The sequence below is a fragment of the Gossypium hirsutum genome, chromosome A09, assembly GCF_007990345.1.
Source record: "Gossypium hirsutum isolate 1008001.06 chromosome A09, Gossypium_hirsutum_v2.1, whole genome shotgun sequence".
NCBI lineage: Eukaryota > Viridiplantae > Streptophyta > Magnoliopsida > Malvales > Malvaceae > Gossypium > Gossypium hirsutum.
The window spans coordinates 79,920,480-79,935,943 of record NC_053432.1 but is presented as its reverse complement, the minus strand read 5'-3'; the positions used below and the strand labels follow the sequence as shown (position 1 = coordinate 79,935,943).

The 15,464-nt window shown below is 33.0% G+C and overlaps 3 protein-coding genes across 3 annotated transcripts; 2 read left to right on the top strand and 1 right to left on the bottom strand.

Moving 5' to 3' along the window:
- Positions 1 to 1,760: 1,760 nt before the first annotated feature.
- LOC107896511 (monocopper oxidase-like protein SKU5) lies at positions 1,761 to 5,330 on the top strand. Its single transcript, XM_016821691.2, has 9 exons — positions 1,761 to 2,259; positions 2,491 to 2,600; positions 2,684 to 2,954; positions 3,057 to 3,195; positions 3,505 to 3,871; positions 4,017 to 4,382; positions 4,477 to 4,555; positions 4,671 to 4,870; positions 4,984 to 5,330. Exons 1-9 carry the CDS (start codon positions 2,119 to 2,121, stop codon positions 5,090 to 5,092), a joined length of 1,782 nt encoding a protein of 593 aa, XP_016677180.2. The 5' UTR covers positions 1,761 to 2,118; the 3' UTR covers positions 5,093 to 5,330.
- Positions 5,331 to 6,231: 901 nt separating this feature from the next.
- LOC107896513 (auxin-responsive protein SAUR36) lies at positions 6,232 to 6,726 on the top strand. Its single transcript, XM_016821693.2, has one exon. The coding sequence runs from the start codon at positions 6,232 to 6,234 to the stop codon at positions 6,724 to 6,726; it is 495 nt and encodes a 164-aa protein (XP_016677182.1).
- A 796-nt stretch (positions 6,727 to 7,522) lies between these two features.
- On the bottom strand, positions 7,523 to 10,618 carry LOC107896512 (hsp70-Hsp90 organizing protein 3). The gene is made up of 7 exons (XM_016821692.2): positions 9,567 to 10,618; positions 8,686 to 8,974; positions 8,370 to 8,455; positions 8,058 to 8,281; positions 7,902 to 7,968; positions 7,753 to 7,812; positions 7,523 to 7,644 (listed from the first exon to the last, which is right to left on the bottom strand). The coding sequence occupies exons 1-7, from the start codon at positions 10,467 to 10,469 to the stop codon at positions 7,531 to 7,533; spliced, it is 1,743 nt and encodes a 580-aa protein (XP_016677181.2). The 5' UTR covers positions 10,470 to 10,618; the 3' UTR covers positions 7,523 to 7,530.
- Between the last annotated feature and the right edge of the window lie 4,846 nt (positions 10,619 to 15,464).

Genomic DNA, 15,464 nt, shown 5'->3' with positions numbered 1-15,464 from the left:
AGCATAGTGGATCGTAGAGTTCTCCGTGGAACGGGTAAGCTGGTTCGGCCCTAATACCCGCCCGAAAAAATAGTTTTGGGCAAAAAATAAAGTTTGTTTAAAAAATGAGGCAGGTTTCGGATAAAGTTTTTTGGTCTCGAGCCCAGCACAAATTTGCAATAAAAAATATATTGTTGTTTTGTCATGTTTTGTAGCTGTTTTCCCATCTTTTACCACTGTTTTGTTATCATTTCACTATTATATTATTATTTTGTTATTATTTTGTTACTTTTTAACACTTGTTTCACCGTTAATTTTACTACTATTTTAGAAGTATTTGTTTGTTAAGTTATACTTATTTTAATGTTATTTAAGTATAAATATTTTTTAAATTTATTTTCAATTTGTTAAAAGCATTTATTTTAATATTTTTAGTATATTTAGTATATTATATTTTTAAAAAAATTATATAAAAAATAAAAATTAAAAAAAATTAATACTAATAGGCTAAACTGGGCCCAAATATTAATTTTTTTATTCGAGTTGAGCAAAAATATATGTCCATTTTTAGGTTGGACCTGAGCCGTGGTTATCAATCAGAACTAAAATTTTGTTAGTACCTGACCCAAGCTATGAATAACTCTAGTCAATCGATATTTTACTTAATTTTAAAGCAAATAATAAAACTAGGAAGATTTAAGCGCACGGACGTTACGAGACAAAAGCCTTGCATGAATGGATTTAAAAGAGATTAAGCAATTCAAGCCCAAAGGATAAAAGTATTCGGGCTACCTCAAAAGTGGAAGATCAGCCCATATCGTTTATTACAACTCTGATTATTGCAGTTATATTATCCTCTATTTATTTATTTTTCATTTACAGATTTACTAATATCATTAGTACTTTATCTAGCACCTGTAAAATATTTTAACTAACTTAAAAGTTAAAATTTGGCATATGATGATAAAATATATAATAACTCAATCCGAGATCCGACTTGATTATTTAACTCGAAATACTAATAATTTAGGTAATTTCAGACACTCTATTTAAGAGGTTTCGACTCTATTTTTCGAACCAAGACACCGTTTCTCTCTCCATCTTAGCCTCTGTGTATCAACAAAATTCAAATCATAAACAATTCTCGCATGAAATTAAAAAACACTACCATTTAATCTAATTTTGATTTTTGAATTTTCTATTAACAAAATGGTTTTTTTATGGTTTTTAGACATTATCTTATGTTAATAAATTAAATAAAAATAAAATTTAATTCAATTTAGGTGTTGGCCCCATTGATTTGGTAAAATAGCTCTATTGATGTCCCAAATTTATAAATTTGTAAAATAATTAAATGGTATAAATGCTTTACCCTCTATTTACCTTTGCTCCTGGATTCAAGTAACCTTACAGACTAAAAACCATCCGAAAATCATAGATTTAGCTTGATTTTCTGTTTCTCGATTTAATTTAACTGTTAACCCTCCCATTTGCACCATTCACAATATTTTATGATTGCATTAGTTTTTTAAGCAACCGTCAAACGAGGCATTTATTAGGGAAGAAACTAGCAGCCATTTCAAACCTATTGATTTCACCGAAAAGGGTCCACTCCACATGCCATGATGCGCTTTGCAATCATGTTTCAACCCCATCATATGGCTAACAACGCGTAAGCTGTTAAACCCGGTGTTCTTTAAAACTCCTCTTAAGTGTTAGTAATTAGACATGGTTTAATGTTACAATAATAAAAGAAAGACCACATTTTTCCACTTCAATGTTAAGCTCTGAACTGGATACAGGTTGTCACCCTACCTTTCTCTCTCTCTTCCACTAATGAATTGAATGATGGCTAGCGTCCGACAAATCTAATGCTTTTTCTATTATTTCAATCGTAACCAAAGTGCTTCTTCTTTTTTTTTTCACTAAAAAGAACCCCAAAAAATACCCCAACCCATCAAGCAAAATCTTATAGCCGTTTCTTTTGTTGTTTTCTCTCTCTCTCTTAAAGTTTCATCTTTAGAGCCTCTGGTTTCCTCTTCTCCTTCTTTTTGCTTACCAGATAATGTAAAAGAATATAACAAGCTTTTCCCATTTATAAGCCCAAAAGGAGTTTTTTTTTCTTGACCTTGAAAAAGAATGACTTTGAGTAGGTTCTGGGGTTGGTTTCTTATCCACATTGCTCTGTTTTTAAGCTTGTGTTATGCTGAGGATCCATTTGTTTTCTATGATTTTGAGGTCACTTACATCACTGCTTCTCCTTTGGGTGTTCCCCAACAGGTATGCTCTTTTCTTTAGCTAGTTTTCCTTAGTTTTCATAACTGAGAAAATGGTTTGCTTTTAAACAGCTTTAAAAGTTTCAATTTTTAGCTTCAGATCTACAAAAGAAAAAAAAAAGTAGCTCCTTTTTTACTTGAACTTCGCATAGCTTTTGAGATTTTAAGTAAGTTTTTTTAGACTAATGTTGTGGATCTATTATTAATGGTTTCTTTATCTGCATTTACTTTGTAGGTTATTGCTATAAATAACAAGTTCCCTGGCCCTACTATCAATTCAACTACCAACAACAATGTTGTCGTCAATGTTCGAAACAAATTGGACGAAAGTTTACTTATGCATTGGTAAGATCTTACTTAATTTGCACTCAAAAATATGAAAATACAAAGATAGATGATTTAGTTGAATCTTTGGGTGTTGTTTTTAGGTCTGGGATTCAACAGAGGCGTAGTTCATGGCAAGATGGAGTTCTTGGCACTAATTGTCCAATTCCTCCTAAGTGGAATTGGACTTACCAGTTCCAAGTTAAGGACCAAATTGGGAGTTTCTTTTATTTCCCATCACTGCATTTTCAGAGGGCAGCTGGTGGTTTTGGTAGCTTTATTATCAACAATAGACCTATAATTCCTATTCCTTTTGACACTCCTGATGGGGACATTGTCATTTTGATTGGTGATTGGTACACGCGAAATCACACGGTTTGTGAAGCTACTGGATATATATATGTTTTTGGCTTTGAGGTTGGATTTTTGGGTGTAGGATTATAATGTGTCTAATGAGGGGATACCTTTGGATTGCAGGCTTTGAGAAAGGCACTTGATGCCGGAAAAGGTCTAGGGATGCCAGATGGAGTTCTTATTAATGGCAAAGGTCCTTACCGATATAATGATACTCTTGTAGCTGATGGTATCGAGTATGAAACAATTAACGTCCATCCAGGTGGTTATTTCTTGCAATGCATTGTTTAGTTATGACTTATGATGATTTGCTTAACTGATACTCATTTCTATTGTGTTATTCCAGTTGCTTGTGTATTTAGAACTTAGTGACCAAAAGAATGGAATTAATTCTAGGAAATGGAATTAATTTGTATTTTAGATATTAATGAACTTTAATTGCGGAGTGTTAGGTTATTTATACTTCAGTCATAATACTTGTACCTGAGTATCAAGATTTGTTGACCCTCAAATTTTATACGTTGGCCTGGAATTCGTTATTACTATAACATTACATTATTATGTTGATCAGGGAAAACTTATCGCCTTCGAGTTCACAACGTGGGAATATCGACCTCCTTGAATTTCAGGATTCAGAGCCATAATTTACTTCTTGCGGAAAGTGAGGGATCATATACGGTGCAGCAGAACTACACGAGCTTAGACATACATGTAGGGCAGTCTTATTCGTTTCTGCTAACCACAGATCAGAATGCAAGTAGCGATTACTACATTGTAGCAAGTGCCAGGTTTGTGAATGAATCACAGTGGAAACGAGTTACCGGTGTTGCCATTTTGCGTTATTCTAATTCGAAAGGAAAGGCATCCGGTCCCCTCCCTGATCCACCGCAGGATGAATTCGACAAAACCTTTTCAATGAACCAAGCTAGATCTATCAGGTTCGTTCTCATTGTGGTTTGAGTGCATGAGCACATTTTTCACACTTCAAACATTTTGCTTGTAATGCATGCCTTCGTTAAAAACAAATTATATTTACATTTTAGTCGGTTGCACAGTCTTAGTTTCTCTGCTTAAATAATGCAGATGGAATGTATCTGCCAGTGGTGCTCGCCCGAACCCACAGGGATCGTTTAGATATGGTTCGATTAATGTGACTGAAGTTTACGTCTTGAGAAACAAGCCACCAGAGACTATTGATGGGAAAAGACGAGCGACACTCAGTGGGATATCGTTTGTCAATCCTGCTACACCAATCCGGCTTGCTGACCAGTATAAGATTAAAGGAGTATATAAGCTTGATTTTCCCAATAAACCACTTACAGGGCCACCTAAAATGGAAACATCTGTTATTAATGGGACTTATAGGGGATTTATGGAAGTCATTCTACAGAACAATGACACTAAGATGCATACTTATCACATGAGTGGATATGCATTTTTCGTTGTCGGGTAGGAATTTGTTTTCCTTGACGCATCATCATGTGTATATGTATCCATATGCACTATGATTTTAATACTAAATTCATCAATTATCTTGTTGCAGAATGGATTACGGTGAGTGGTCGGAGAATAGCAGGGGCACATATAATAAGTGGGACGGGATTGCCCGCTCCACAACACAGGTAGGTCATAGGAGATATGTGGTTCTAAGGCTTGCGCAAGTTCAATTTTTTTTTCCATTTGACATAATAGTCTGGACCTGCGACCAACAATGCCTACTGATATCCCTCTTTGTAGGTTTATCCTGGTGCATGGACTGCAATCTTGATATCACTTGACAACGTCGGAGTCTGGAACCTTAGAACTGAAAACCTCGACTCATGGTATCTTGGTCAAGAAACATATGTCAGGGTTGTCAATCCCGAGGCTACAAACAAAACTGAGTTGCCTATGCCCGATAATGCCCTCTTTTGCGGTGCCCTAAGCAAATTACAAAAGTAGGCAAAATGAGTCCATTATCTTCTGAAAAGTTTTCTTCTCCAAGTTAGCTTTTAAAAAGAAAAATAATCGATGACGGCTAGTTACAAATTCTACTTGGTTTCCTTTTCAGGCCGCAGGATGTATCATCGTCATTGGCAACATCAATCATAGAGGGTAGATCAAAACTGTTCTTTACGGTGCTGATGATTGCCTCGACCCTTTTCCTCATTTCCCGCTAGGTGCTTTTCTTTCGGGATGGTCTGTGCTTGTCCGAACACATGCTTCACACGTAAGGTTTGTGTTTGTATGTTTAGGCGTGCGGGTGTAGTGTTGTTGATATGAATCTTTGGTGATTTTGATAAGTTCTATTAGTTTTTATTTTTTATTTTTCTTTTTTTGGGTTTTGGTTCAGAATGTTGTTAATGCATTGCATCAAGGGTTCCTTGTTTAATTTATTGGGAGCATACCATTCTTGGATATTGTTTTCACACCTTTTCTTAAGTTCTCTCATACACATATGAATATGTACATGCATACCAGCATGGTATGGCCTATTAAGGGCTTGACTCGATTCAGGTTGACAATATCCAAGAGGTCTACGGGACATGAGCCATGCTAGCACGGTCCATCAACATATAGGCTCATTCTTTAATGGACCATGTTTCTACCGTTTCAAATTTATTATTTTTAAATTTTTTCACATAATATATATTAATCTACATAAGATATGAACATAGCTTTAAGGTTAGAATTTCTAGCTTTAGGTTGGACCATTTATAGATTTCAAGTATGAGGAAAAAAGGAAACACTTTTGCTTTAATGAAAGGAAAACAGAAGTGTGTGGGTGGTAAAGGAATAGGATCTTATCAATTAGTGCATGTGGTCCATTATTCCATTATTATTATTATGCCATATTTTCAATGTGGTCAGTCGAAATACATCAATAATAAAAAGATTAAATTACATCAAACAGTACAGAGACTGATAGTAGAATTGGACCCTATAATTAAATTTCCGTGTTGAGTTAAAGCCGCATTTCGAGTTTCGACCGTGTGCCCGGTACGGACCACCGACCAAGTCTGCATCCCTCGTTGTTCTTACATATTATTTTAACATTAACTAATCAGACAACTCGAAAGTCTCTCCTATAAATAAACAGCTCTCTTATCGTCCAATAATCAAACCTTTTTCTCTTTAGAACTCAAAATTCTTCAGAGAAAAGCGTCGAAAGAGAGGCATTCTTTTGCTACGAGATCCATTTCTGAAAACAGACACCATTAACAAATCCGACAACAACCCAGTTCTTAGTTTCAGTTTTGAACTCTAAACCATTTCATTATTACTTTCGTTTTTTTTCTGACCCCGAAAAACAAAAAAGATGATGAAGAAAATTACAGGGTTCAAGCTTGGAAGTAAGCTAGTGAAAGTTTTCAAATGGATAATCCGACCCGGAAGTAGAAATTATAGGAATAGTTTCTTGAGACCTCGGATCAGATGCTGCAACCTGTTATCTCGAATCTGCTCTTTTGCCCGGTTTCTTCGATGTCGAACGAAGGGGCTCTGTAATTCGGGTTCTGGTCCGGGGTATGTCCGATTGGGTGAGGAGGGAATGGAAAGAGTTGGCGGGGTACCGAAGGGGCATGTTGCGGTGTACATGGAGGAATCAGGAGGTGATAAGAGGAGGGTGGTAGTGCCTGTTATTTATTTTAACCACCCGTTGTTTGAAGAGCTGTTGAAGGAGTCGGAGCAGATTTACGGGTTCAATCAATTGGGAGGGATCACATTGGCTTGTAGGATTTCGGAGTTTGAGAAGGTTAAGATGAGAATTGCCGATTGGGATCATTGCCGACGCAGAAAACATCGTGGCCGTTAATGTTATCTTTCACTGTTGTTTTCATCGTTAAGTAAATCTTTGTGAATATAGGTTCTTTGGCATAGTCTTACGAGAATCATTGCATGAAATTGCATCATAGAATATTAATTTTTTTTCACGCTGATGAATCCTTAGCTTAAGGATAAGGTACTTCTGCTATAGTTACAACTTGTAATTTCAAAAAGTTTATACATCCAAGTTAATCGAATCAAACAGTTCATACCAATTAGCCAAAAATTCATAAGTGTACTTTGTATCCTGTTGTTATCAACACTAGTTAACATACATAAAAAGAAAGTGAAATGTTCTGTAGCAATCCATGCCAATCAACTAAAATTCATGAATTAGTAATGCATTTTTAAATAAAGTAAGTCGTAATTTAATAATAATAATATTAATGGTAAATATTAAAATTCAAAATTCAAATCCCTTACCATGTAAAATTCAAATATTTCAACCTTTAAAGGTTAAAATGTGATTCATATTCTGAATCTTGATCTTGGGAATATCCACATTCTTAGATGACTTTTGAAATATCATACAATATTGCAACTTTAGGGTAAGTTTCACGTGCTATAGAATATATATTGAGATATACACGCATATATTTTTTAAAACCTGAAAATCAATGATATAATAGAATCCAGCGACAGTTTTAACTGCTCAAAAACAAACCATTTAAATAACAGGCAACTATCGAACATTTTCAGCAGGAACTACTTTTATGAACAATCCATTTAAGTTCACATGACAAAATGGGAAAAAGGATAAAAAGAAGAAAAACGTTGAAATTTTGGTTCCAGTTTATCTCAGTTGGACAATACCAGCAGTGACCAGCTTTTGAATCTTGTTCATCACCATAGGATTCTTGGTGTGCTCCTGCGCTGCCTTTGGGTTCTCCTGGAAATCAACCAATACCTGCCCACATCCCAATCTTTCTCAGTTTGACATAAAAATAACATGGAACAAAAATACTATCGCCTTACAGCTCCTGCGCAGCTAAACCGATATTTTTTCACTACTTACCTGTCTCATGACTGGATCCGATAGAATGTTTTGAATTTCTGGATCTTGCATTGCCTTGGCCTGCGAAATTCCATGCAATTACATTATCAGGGGACTCCTAAGCAGCTTTCAGAACCTAAGTGTACACAGCGGCATAATGAAATACTCACCTGTCTTTCCTTCAATTCTTCAGGGCTGAAATCACCTCGACTAGCTCTGTTAATCTGTTCTACACACCTGCGAAATGATTGAGCGCAACAGATAATTAAAAGACACTGCTGAAACAGATACATGAAACCAAAAGCTGGGAGCACAAAGTCATGTACCTTCTAACACCATCAAGCAACTCCTGGTTATTCGGATCATGCTTCAACCCTTCCTGGTATGTTTCTAAAGCTTTGTCATACTCCTTCATGAAGAACTGAACAGCTCCCTTTCTTGTGTAACCCTTTGAAAATGTTGGATCAAGCTCAATGCACTTCTCAGCGTCTTTCAATCCCTCGGGCAAAGCACCCAATTTCGTGTAGCATGCTGCTCTATTGCTGTATGCCTGACAAGGCCAAAATGCATTTCAACAGTCAGTATAATGCTACTTTTTCGGCATTGGTCACAGACAAACTTGCTAAAACAGAATATACCTTTGGATCTTTGGGGTTTCGTCTCAATGACTCGGTATAATGCTTCACAGCCTCTGGATACTTCTGCTGTTTGAAACATTCATTCCCTGCATATAAACATATTTGAGAAGTCAACAGATAAACAAGGTTGGGGACTACTGTTTTTACTGACTACACATTGGCTCGGACCAAACTTGAATGAATACATAATGCAGCAGAATTAAGATATTCTTGCTACTCTAGGAAATACTGGTAGACAGAGACATAAACCAGTAAAAAATAATTAAAGAACTATGAAGGTGCCACTGAAAACTAAACATAAACTCATATCGAATACCTTTCTCACGCTCCTCATCAGCTATCTTTGGATCAAAATATTCTTGCTGCTCTAGTTCTTTCTTGGCTTTTTCAGCATCATTTAGTTTCTTCAACGTGTCAGGATTGCGATGCTCAGTAAGAGCTTTCTGGAAAGTCTCGATGGCTGGTTCATAATCTTTTGAGCATTTCGCCATCTTCACCAAAGCAGTTCCCTTCCTAGTCAAAGCTTTCGCTATCATTTTATAGTCTGCTCTGAGCTCTCTACCTCTTTCAACAGCCTTCTCACAATCCTTAATGCAGTCTCCATACTGCATTCGACAAGGGTAGTAGGCAAGAAAAGGGATTAAAGTTAGATATACACATATATACATATATCCTACCACAAACTAAGGGCAGAATTCTCTTATTATGTCTAATGATAATGATTTGACATCTTTCAGAACCGAGAAAATGAATGGAAATCCTTATTTCCCCACCAACTCATGTGGTCTTTTGAAAAACACAGAATGTATTTGTGTATGAACTCAATGACCAATACCAACATAATTAAGCATATGTTATACACTCTGAACACTTAGCACCGCATGAAGAATATAAACAATCATGCTATCATAAATTCATTCTCTATAACCATTCAAGATGTTTTTTTAATAAATTGAATCACTATTAGATTGCTTGTAAAAACAGGGAATCATCTTTAGACCTGAAGCTACCAACAGCGAAAATCACTCTGTTAAAAGTAATATGTAGTCATTAATTATTTTTAGACACTGAAATGATATCAGCATGAATGCTAATCAACCAAAAAATTGACATTTTTATAAAGTTCGTAGCAATAACTACAACGAACGAAGTACATTTTATAGTAGCTTCTAAACAAATAGAAATAAATAATCATACCTTGCCCATTTCCAAATAAACAGCAGCCCGATTGGTTATGTATGAAATATCTTCATCATCAATCTCCATTGCTTTGGTGTAATGTTGAATAGCCGTCTCGAAGTCTTTCTTCTTATAAGCATCATTTCCAGTCTCCTTTTCCTTTAAAGCCTTTTCTTTCTTCTCCTTCTTCTCCTTCTCTTCCGTGATTTCCATCGGTTCTGGTTCTGGTTCAGGAACAGGGTCCGGCTTCTTCGACTCTTGCTTAGCAGGCTGCGACGGCGCCGGAGGTGAGTCCGCCTCTGGAACCTCCATGTCATCCCCGCCACCAGCCTTAAACTTAACATTCAACAAAACCCCCAGAGCTTGCATAACTCTCTGGTCTTGCAAATGCTCATTCAATTTGCTAGGATTTCTTTGAATCTCCTGCATCGCTTTAACAAAATCCGGCTTCTGTAAAAAAACCCTAGTAGTCGGATCCGCCGTCAACTTAGCCCACATCTCCGGTCCCTGAAAAGCATCACCAAATAGATTGGGAGGCGGCGCTGCCCTAGCTCGGGAAGCCGAAGCCGTCGCAGCCGACTGAGCATCGGCCAAGCCGGATTTCAATGCTTCATTGTTAGGATCGATCTCAAGACCCTTTTTATAGCCCGAAACAGCGTCTTCGTATTGGTGCAAACCGAGGTGAGCGGCACCGAGCCTGCTGTAACCTTTGGACCAGTCGGGTTTAAGGTCGACGGTTTTCTTAGCGTCGGATAATGCAGAATCGTATTGATGGAGGGAAGCGTAAGCGGCGGAGCGATTAGAATAAAGAACGTGGTTGGACGGGGAAAGGTTTATAGCTTCCGTGAAGTGTTTAACGGCGGTGTTGAAATCGCCGGAAGAAAAGGCGGCGTTGCCTTTGGCTTTAGCTTCATCGGCCATTGCAAAACAAGTTTAGAAGCTTTGGTTTTGGGGGAAGAAATTGGATTTTTGGGGTTTTGGGCATTTAGAGGACCAAGCAAGAGACTGCTGGTTCTGGAATCTTCTTTAGGCCCTTTTTTTCTACTTGGGGGGTAACGCTAAAATATCATAAGACATTCCTTTTTCACCCATCTTTATTTTTTTAATATTATGTATTTTTATTTTATAATTTTATATTATATATTTTTCATAATTTAATTTTTATTTCATAAAAAATTTTAAATTGTTTTATTTTTATAATTTAAATTTTTTAATATTTTATAATTATAGAGACAGGGTTGATAATGTATAAATTTTGAAGTGAAATGTATTAATTTTTTTTAAAATAAAATCAATTTTATAAAAGGCGTAAACTATTAGGAATTAAATTTATTTTTATATAAATCAAAAGAAAGCCAGATTCACTTTTATTTGATGGTGAAATATATTTTAATAGTTAAATGTTTAGAATTGAAAATTCATCTAACGAACAAAGTCAGCCGAAAAAATTCAATGACCCAACATGAACTCATTAAAAAATTTGGGTAAATATTTAGGTAGTTTACCTTAGTGTTTTAATGTAAAATTTATTAAGAATTTATCAACTTGATTATTATTTTAAATGTTAAAAAAGTTATAATCATAAAATATTTTTAAAAATAAAACAACTTAACCATTTTTTATGAAATAAAAATTCAATTATAAAACTAAAATTTATAAAAAATTTAAAAAAGTAAATGTGGGTGAAAAAAAGGGTGCCACTTCACATTTTGGCCTTTTGAATTAAAATATTATTATTTTATTTATTTGTATTAAAATATTATTTTTTATAGGCGGTGTTACTTGGTACATTAACGATACCACTTTTTATTGTTTAAAATGATCCATTCTCGTAAAAAATTTATTTTTCATTCCATTTTCGTAAGTATTATTTTTTCATATTATTAATGTAAAAAAACTTGATCTTCTTATAATAACAACAATAACTATGCTAATCGAGCTAAGATTCAATGGGTCGTTTATATTAATTTTTAAAATGTATATTATGTTTACTTTTGTATTTAATATTTTATATGATATTTATTTTATAAAAAATTAAATCTAAACAATTTAATATATTTTTAATGTTTACATAATATTGTATTGTTATATATTTAATTTTATATGATATAATATAAATTATCTAATATATAAAAATAAAATAAATATATATTACAAATATATAAAATAGGCAAGGCCAAGAAAAATCTATTTTATAACTATCCGAGAGTAACACTATTATAAATGTGAGTGAGATGATTACTTTTTAGACAAAACTCCATAAATGTAGGATTATTTGATTTCAACTAGATAATTTGTTATCTATTTTATATTCTAATACGGTAAACTTGAAAGGGAACAGCAAAGTGTCAGCATGCTGGACCTAATATTAGAAGCATTAATCTGGACGTAACAAAGTTAAAGCAAATAAAGCCTATTAAGATGGATTTGTCAGTTGTTGTGAGCCAAGGCAAAATTCTCAACGAAGGCCAAAGCATTGCTTGTCAAATGTGCGAAATTAACGATGCCTTTCTTAATTCCTTTCTTCACCTTACCTTTTTACATCCATATTAGCCAATCCGTTCATGCAAGTCTCCTCTTCCTCCAAAGCCATGTTAACCCACATCTAAATATCGTTCATTTCAACCTGAAAAACATCATTGGAGTCACCTACACGGACGACGTCGTTGTCTTTGCCCCCCTCGTCCATCACCTTAGTAGACATTTGCAACTTTTGCACTAAATCAGTTAAACCTGCAATGCAATCTACCATGGCTGCCACTTCATTGAGTCTCAAGCTATGGATTAATTCTTGACGCGGCTTGCGTTGCAGAAAAGGTTGTACTAAAAGGTCAATGGGCTAATAACTTAGGGTTACCTTGGATTTTGCTTGCATGGCGTGCTAGAGATTTAAAGCATAACTCAGAGTTAGCTTGTTGCCCTGCAAGACTTCTTTATGAACTGTTTGCTTTCGTGGTGATTATAGCCATTAGAGGCCGAGCATGGGTTAAAATAGGAAGACAATTGCAGAACAACAACTAGAAATGCTAAAACATAAATTGAAAATTTTCTTCCTCTCTTTTTCTTTTTTGTGTGTGTTGGTACTTTAATGAATTTGGAAACTTTAATTTATAGAAAATGTAGAAAACCCACTGTTTCCAATCAAATCTTAGAAATTAGTAAGATGATATGATGGTTTTAATGATTCAAGAAATGTTGTAATTTTTCTTTAATTACATATTAATATTTATTTTATAAGATGTTACAATTTACAAAATATGCCCAATTGTCAATGTCATGATATCAACTCAAATTTACTAGGTAGATTGTGGTGTGCAAGGCGGAGACTGGGTCGGACAGCGGCGGCGCAAGAAAAATGAGAAGAATGAAGGAGAAAAAAAAGGAAAGAAACAAGAAGAAATAGAAGGAAAAATAATAATAAGAAGAAGATAACAAATATCGTGGGTCCCACTATTTTAAATAATATATTTTAAAAATCCATGTCATCTGGTTGTTAATGTTTTAATGAAACGATGACTAATAAAACAAATTTGAATAGTTTGATGATTAAAATAGAAATGTTTAAAAGGTTTGATGACTATTAAACTAATTTATCCATAAAAATAATTTAAATTTGTATAATTATTTTGTGCCCTATAAACATATTTAGAGATTAAGTACATGATTAATGGATTTATAAATAATTTTTTTATCACTACATCAATAATAATTTTTGAGTAAACTTAAAAATATTTAATTTTTAACATAAAATATGTTTTATCGCTAATTTGTGTATTTTTACTATTAATGAAATCATTGATTGAGTTCGTGACCATCAACTTAATTAGTAAATTTACAAAAATATCATTTTGTAATTAAAATATGTTATATTATTTCAGGTTATTCTAGTCTTTTAATTTAAAAAGGATTAATAAAATTGTGCACAAAATGAGATTTGAATCCATTCAAACTAAATTAATAAAATTTTAAATTTATCAGTAAACCAAAACAACATATTAATTATTTTTATACATTTTCATTTTGATATGCATAATTTTTATATCTATTAATTGTATCTATTAATAATGTTGTTAATCGAGTTAGTGTAACAAGTTAATTCAACACTAACTCACAATTGATGGCAACACCATGGTAAACAAATTTAGTGGAGTGATGTATTTATGTCTTTAAATTTCGTTTTTCTCACAATTTAATTATTTTTTATTTTAAAATCGTATATATTTTTTATGTTATTATGATTAATTAATTTTAAATCATACATTTTATTATTTATTGGATGTTGTTTTTAAACGCACATCTGTGTTCTAAATTCGTAGTCTCCACATGCATACGCATGTGATAGATATAGATAATATCACTAATTGCGTTGGTGACACAAGTCAACTTGATATTTAAATTTTTTAAAATAGAATTTAAATATTATATTTTCTTTTCACTAACTTAATAATTTTTGACGTGTTATAAAAAAAATGACAATATTAAAAATAAACAACTATAGTACATTTAATATTATTAGTATAATGTATTTACCTATTTTATTTTTCTTTTACTCACAAGTTAAACTATTTTTATTGTAATTTCATACATAGCATATGTTTTATTATTATTATTCGTTTCAAATTTTAGGTTATATTATTTATTATATATTATTTTTAAATACATGGTTTCCACATGCATATATGTATGATAAAATTTCTAATACTATATAGAAGTTTTCAGACGGAGCAAGTCGAGCCTATCTATAATATTAGTATATTTTATATTTGTTTAAATTTGACGCAGCTTGAAATATGGATCTAAATTTTTTTATTGAAATTCGTTCGTATTTGTAAATAATTAATACAAACTCGTTTTAGTCTCACTTATATTATTATTTTTTAAATATATATTATTTTTAATTTTGTATTTAATATTTTATTTGATTTTCCTTTTTATCAAAATTTTAAATTTAAACAATTTAACATATTTTTTAATGATTAAATTGTACTGTATTATTATATATTTAATTTTATGTGATATAAATTACTTAATGTATCAAAATAAAATAGCCAATAATCTCTTGACCTAGTGGTAAGAGTATTATGTTATAGGCTAGAGTTTGGATTCGGTCCTAAACAATCTCATTCTTTGCCCTCAACTCTAAATATTTTTTTTTTAAAATAATGGCTTAAATAGGTATTTAGCCCATCGAATTTGACACATTCTCTATCCAATAAACACGAGACAACTGTAATTTTATATATTTATAAAATAAATTTTCAGGGTTAATATGTAGTTTACCCATTAAACTTGTATTTAATTAGTACTTAAACTTGTACTCTGTTACTTAAGTTTGTAGATTCGCACTAACACCGTTAGTTTATACTAACATAATATTGATGGCCAATCTAATGAATACATGTAGCAACTTTTTAATATGTCATAACGAGTATAAATTAATTTTTTCTAAATATTTAAAATAAATAATTAATAAAATATAATTTTTTTCTTGGGATTCATTCTTAATATGAAAAATTTTATACCATTATTAGGTTAAAAAAATTCAGATATCAACTACGCATTTTTTTTGACAAATTGAGCGTGAAATTACATATTAACTTTTTTTTTTTTTAACCCATCTTTCTTCGTCAAAAAAGCTTGCCGCTCACCATTCTCTGGCACCCCTCCGATCTCCATTCAAAAAAGAAACGTCGCGGTCGACTTCTGCTTCGTTTATCTCCTTCACTCTGCCCGACTCCCATAATATATTTATCTCATCTACTCCCCAATAATTCCTTCTTTTGATATTCTTCGTCTCTCTTTTTTTTTTTTCAATCTCTTTTAGCTTCAATTTGATGGTTTCTTTGGTCTGGTTTTAAGAGTTTCTCTCTTCTAACAAACCCTTGAGAAAACTTCACGCTTAATGCTTACTTTTTG